The sequence below is a fragment of the Rhinatrema bivittatum genome, chromosome 5 (assembly GCF_901001135.1).
Source record: "Rhinatrema bivittatum chromosome 5, aRhiBiv1.1, whole genome shotgun sequence".
Classification (NCBI taxonomy): Eukaryota; Metazoa; Chordata; class Amphibia; order Gymnophiona; family Rhinatrematidae; genus Rhinatrema; species Rhinatrema bivittatum.
In genome coordinates, this window is record NC_042619.1 from 247915863 (window position 1) to 247921862 (window position 6000).

At 45.3% G+C, this 6000-nt stretch overlaps 1 protein-coding gene across 1 annotated transcript in view; it reads right to left on the reverse strand.

Annotated features, from left to right (window-relative positions):
- IKBKB (inhibitor of nuclear factor kappa B kinase subunit beta) overlaps positions 1-5584 on the reverse strand; it is an 89357-nt gene extending 83773 nt beyond the window's left edge. The window contains exons 1-3 of the mRNA XM_029603705.1: positions 5452-5584; positions 2725-2844; positions 375-469 (exon numbers count right to left, since the gene is read on the reverse strand). Coding sequence (XP_029459565.1) covers positions 375-469; positions 2725-2844; positions 5452-5463 — 227 coding nt within the window. The 5' untranslated portion in view covers positions 5464-5584. The remainder of the gene's footprint in view (positions 1-374; positions 470-2724; positions 2845-5451) is intronic.
- Positions 5585-6000: the final 416 nt, after the last annotated feature.

Here is a 6000-nt window from a genome sequence, read left to right on the forward strand (position 1 = left end):
CATTACAGAAAAACTCTCCAGAAACAGAGTATACATTTCTACTGAGGTTCCAGATTACAACAATCACTTGGAAATCATCAGCCAGGTCTTCAATTTACGGCGAAACCGCATCAAATTATTCTCTTCCCTGATGGACTGAAAGGGCCCCTGCATGAACACGTGGCAGTATGGTATGCTGCACATGCCCAGAGGGGTATGCTCAAAGTGCTAGAAATGTTAAGATGAAAGTTCTGTTACAGGCTCCATCCGATAATATCACCCCACTTATGAGGGCTGCCATCCTGCTTGTCCTTGGAGAAAGAAGGGATGTGACACACTAGATGTAAGTTCATAGTTTTATATTCTAATGGACCTTGCCTAGAATGCCCTCTCACCTCTTCATAATCTGAATCTCTAGACACCATCGCTCTCGATTTCGAGGACTCAGTTCCTGACGGCACTGTTTAATAGCAATCTGCTCTCCAGATTCCTACAAAGAGAAGGAGTGCTAGAAGTTAAGATCAGATTTGGAGGCCAGTGAATCTAACCCATGCAACCTCACAATACAGGATTTAAAAGGAAAATTGGTTCTTACCTGCTAATTTTCGTTCCTGTAGTACCATGCATCAGTCCAGACCCTGGATTATGTCACCAATCCAGCAGAGGGAGGCAGAAAAACATTCTACTGACTCTGACGTATACCCTGGGATGCCACCTGCAGTCCATCAGTATTTCTCTGTCTCCCAGCAGAGGTGGACGTGCCTAACCCTGCAGTCTGTGGTAGTTTTTGTTTTCTAGTCAGGTAGTTTAGGAGTTAGTTTTAGTAGGCTTTCTGTCTCTTTTGTCTGTGAGAGGCTGTTCTTTTAATTTAAGTTAATTAAAAAAAAAAAAAAAAAAAGTCTAACTTTTCTTACCAGCCATCTTACTGCCTCCCAGGAGGTTGGGAGGTCCTGAAGGGACTATCCCTCCTGGTTCTGAGGTCGCCGGAGTTGGGGAGGTTTGTACCCAGCAACCACTCCTGGCAGGGGTGATACCGGGGGGCCCGGCTCACTCACCCTATTTGGAGCAGCTCCCGGGGGCCGCGGCATTTGGTCAGGTAAAAAAAAAAAGTTTTTTCCTTTTACTTTCTGCCTCAGGGATCTGTACGTGGACCGGTGCTTTTCAATATATATATAAATGATCTGGAAAGGAATACGACGAGTGAGGTTATCAAATTTGCAGATGATACAAAATTATTCAGAGTAGTTAAATCTCATTCAGATTGTGATAAATTGCAGGAGGACCTTGCAAGACTTGAAGATTGGGCATCCAAATGGCAGATGAAATTTAATGTGGACAAGTGCAAGGTGTTGCATATAGGGAAAAATAATCGTTGCTGTAGTTACACGATGTTAGGTTCCATATTAGGAGCTACCACCCAGGAAAAAGATCTAGGCATCATAGTGGATAATACTTTAAAATCGTCGGCTCAGTGTGCTGCAGCAGTCAAAAAAGCAAACAGAATGTTAGGAATTATTAGGAAGGGAATGGTTAATAGAACGGAAAATGTCATAATGCCTCTATATCGTTCCATGGTGAGACCACACCTTGAATACGGTGTACAATTCTGGTCGCCGCATCTCAAAAAAGATATAGTTGCGATGGAGAAGGTACAGAGAAGGGCAACCAAAATGATAAAGGGGATGGAACAGCTTCCCTATGAGGATAGGCTGAAGAGATTAGGGCTGTTCAGCTTGGAGAAGAGACGGCTGAGGGGGGATATGATAGAGGTCTTTAAGATCATGAGAGGTCTTGAACGAGTAGATGTGACTCTGTTATTTTCACTTTCAAATAATAGAAGGGACTAGGGGGCATTCCATGAAGTTAGCAAGTAGCACATTTAAGACTAATCGGAGAAAATTATTTTTCACTCAACGCACAATAAAGCTCTGGAATTTGTTGCCAGAGGATGTGGTTAGTGCAGTTAGTGTAGCTGGGTTCAAAAAAGGTTTGGATAAGTTCTTGGAGGAGAAGTCCATTAATGGCTATTAATCAATTTTACTTAGGGAATAGCCACTGCTATTAATTGCATCAGTAGCATGGGATCTTCTTAGTGTTTGGGTAATTGCCAGGTTCTTGTGGCCTGGTTTTGGCCTCTGTTGGAAACAGGATGATAGGCTTGATGGACCCTTCGTCTGACCCAGCATGGCAATTTCTTATGTTCTTAACTTGACATTGTAGCTGTCTGCTGGAGATGCAGTATCCATGGCCATAAATCTGACACTTCCAGCTGTTTGCTGGAAATTCAGTGTCCATACCATCAGCCAAATGCTGCAAGCTGTCTGCTACAGATGTTCAGTTTCTGTGAATATACATCTGATTTCACTGCAGATTGCCAATGTCTGTGGCCATACATTTCACTTTGCAGCTGTCTGCAGTTTATGTGGCTTGCAATCTAACTATATGAGTAGCAACATAGAGCTAAGATTAGATGAACTTACAGAACACAGAACTGTAAATCCAAGAATTGGGCTGTCTACCAGGTGCTGCTCTGCCTGAGGTATCTGCTGAATCAACTTTCAGCTGAAGGAGACGGAAGCAGGACATCTGCACCTGGGCCTCTTGCACTGCCTGCTCCTTCTCTGCTAGGGTTTGATGCTTTCTGTTTTTCAGACACCCCTCTCCATCACATTCCTTCTCATTCTACTATTCAGTTCAGTCACAGAAGGGCTCTGATATCAACTGAAGAAAAAAAAAATTGTATACCTTACTCTGCCATCGTATCACATTTCCAAAACCTCCTGTGCCCAGTCGTTCCTTCATTTCCCAGGGGCCACAGATTTGAGTCTGTAGGGATGGTGGCCAGCTCATCCTCCCTGAGGCTTCCTGTTGCAAGAAGAACATAAGACAAAGGGGCTGATGCTATAAAAAACACGGAAAGTGGGCGCTGAAAAGTCAGCGCCCACTTTCTTAACATGCGCATGGCGCCCGCAAGGGGGGCACCATGCTTTAAGCAAATTAGGGGGTCGCACTAGCAAGGAGGCGCTAGGGTTGCTTGCGCTACCTTAGCGCCTCCTTGCTAACGCGACCCCGCGGTTACCGGCGGTCTGCCGGTTATGAAAACCGACGCAGAGCATATCAGTGCATATGAGACGCACATTTATTTTTTTGCATTGGAGTGAATGAGTAATAGCCTCATTCACATGCATTTGCATGTGAATGAGCCCTATCTCATTCACGTCGCGTCAGACGCGCCTTAAATAGGCGCTAATCTCCCTATTGCATTGGGGGGTGGGGGGATTAGCGCCTCTTTAACCCGTGTCCGATTGCGGGTTATACAGTGCACTCGGCTGGGCGCACTGTATTGCATCAGCCCCAAAGAATGGCTGAAAGCTCACAGTAAAGCAGAAAGAAAAGGCAAGCAGAAAGCTCAGCAACCTCAAACAACTGCCATGTAATAACCAGGGTTCAAGTCCCATTGTTACTCCTTGTGACCTTGGGTAAGTCACTTTACCCTCCATTGCCTCAGGTACAAACAGGCCTGGAGTTATCAAAATGTGATATGTATCGCATGCGATGTATTTCCTGCATGCTGGGGAGGGAGGGAGAGGGAGACTAGCCATAGTATCCTCTCCCTAGATAGGTATTTTTATCCCTATAGTAGGCCCACCTAGTAACTCGAGGTGAGGGTTAGGTATTGGTGTAGTCCATCAAGCTAGGTTGAGAGAACATTGCCCAAATCTCATCTTGGAGTGAGTTTCCTCTCTCCGTAGGTCCTCAGATCTTCACAAGAGACCACTGTTCTGTTCGTACGTCTCACATTGAATGTCAAAGTGGCCCCTGACCCCCTACACCAATACCTAACCCTCACCTCGAGTTACTAGGTGGGCCTACTATAGGGATACAAATACCTATCTAGGGAGAGGATACTATGGCTAGGCTCGCTCTCTCTCTCTCTCTCCCTCCCTCCCTCCCCCGGAGCTTTAAATCTACTCAAACAGGCCTTTCAGGAGGCATCGCAAATGCGATAAAACTTTACTGCCCGATAACGCAAGCTATCACATGGCTTAACGCTATTCAAAAAGGTGTAGTTAAAATTGGCGTTAAGTCTGTGTGATAGCATTTCGTACACTGGCATACCCAGCCCACGCCCCTACCTCCTCTTTTCCAAATTTGCATCGCACCATACAATATGGTGCTTTCACATGCAGTAAGGGCCTATCGCATGCGTTAATGGGGCTTTTTGCATGCGATAAGCCCTTAACACATGCGAAAACACCTTAGCGCATTTTGATAAATGACCCCCTTAGATTGTAAGCACTCTCGGGACAGGAAAATACCTACAGTACCTGAATGTAATCCACTTTGAAGCGCTGAATAAAGTGTGAAAAGCAGAATATAAAAATCTAAATAAACATCTGCATTTTTATGTATTTCTAGAAAGAAATAATGTATAGATCGACTACACAATTATTATCATCAAGTCTCAATAAAGCTCACTCTATTTTGCCAAAATCCCAGGCTGTGAACTCCAATCTATGCTTCCCATAGAGATACAGAAACATGGAAAATGACTGGAGCTAAGCACCACATGGCCCATCTTGTCTGCCCATTCCCCAGGCAATAGTGAGAGTCAACCCAATGTCAGACTTTACCCTCACATCCTTGTATATCGGGATCCTCTGCACTTGGCCCAGGCTTTCTGGAATTATGTTACTTTTTAACTGCCCTGGAAGTCTCTTCTTTTTATCCACCACCCTTTCTGGGAAGAAATGTTTCCTCATGTTGCCAGATAGATTTCAGTAATTTTATTATCCTTGCTGTGTTTTCTTAGCTTGCATTGTGGCTTACCATCATGTTGTGGATCAGTTTTATGCTGCTGTACTGGGAGAAGGAGGAGGGGTGACAGTTGCTCTGGGTAAGTGGTGGTGGGGAGGTAAGGAGAATGCATTACTCCAGGATGTGTGCTAGTTGCTGGTGGGAGGGAGGTAAGGAGGGAGTCAACTGATCCAGGATGTGAGTTGCTGAGAGCAGGGTGGAGGGGATGAGGGTGTCAGTGCTACAGGGTGTGAGAATGAATTGCTCCTAGGAGGGGAGGCTTTGTCTGTTGTTCCAAGAGTGTGTGTAAATTTGGGGAAAACCAGGGAGGGGAGGAGTGTGGTGTGCATGCTGAAAATCTCCCTCTTCAAACGTGTTCCCCCTTGGCAGATTTGTGCATATAGTGTTTCACACTCATAGACATGTGTTGTACATAGATATACATACTACAGACCCAGTGAATTACATGCTTATTGACGTCTGTACGCACACTGCATGCTCTCAGATACAAACTTCATCTAAACAGTATAATCCTCTACAGTATTCCATGTTTATAGGCAAACTAAACACTATATACTGATTACACAGAGTCTTTTACACATGTATCCATACTACACACAGTTACATTCCGACGGCTCCCCAGCACTCCCAGTCCCTGTCCCCTGTGGCTCCTACCTGATGAGCCATGTGAAGTCAAGCACAGGGGACCAGGTCCCTGGTTCCACAACTCCAAATGCAATTGAAAGCAGAGAAGGACCCCTCTCCTTGCACGGTTCAGTCTCAGCTACGCACTTCCTGGTTCTACCACTTCCCGGTCTGACATCACAGAGATGAGGAGGAGCCCCTTGCATTTAAAAGGACACACGTCCACAATGACAAAGTCACTAACTGTGAACAGTGGCAGGTAAAGACCAAAATGGTCCATCCACTCTGCCTAGAAAGTTGCTTAGGATAATAACTGCCGCTCCTGCAGGTTAAACAGGAGACAAATCCCCTTCACTATCGGGCATAGCACCTTGCAAAAATCGCACTCAGCCCTACGCAGCAAACCTGTCATAGGAAAACACTACAGGACCCAAACAGCAAAATCCCTGCCTGTGAAAAAACAGCACTGCAAATATTACATGGGGTCCTCGAACAACAATACACCTTCTACTGGGAAAGCAGAACACCCTGGACTGCTACAGATCAGCATATAGAAACCACACACTAGCAAAATTCTGC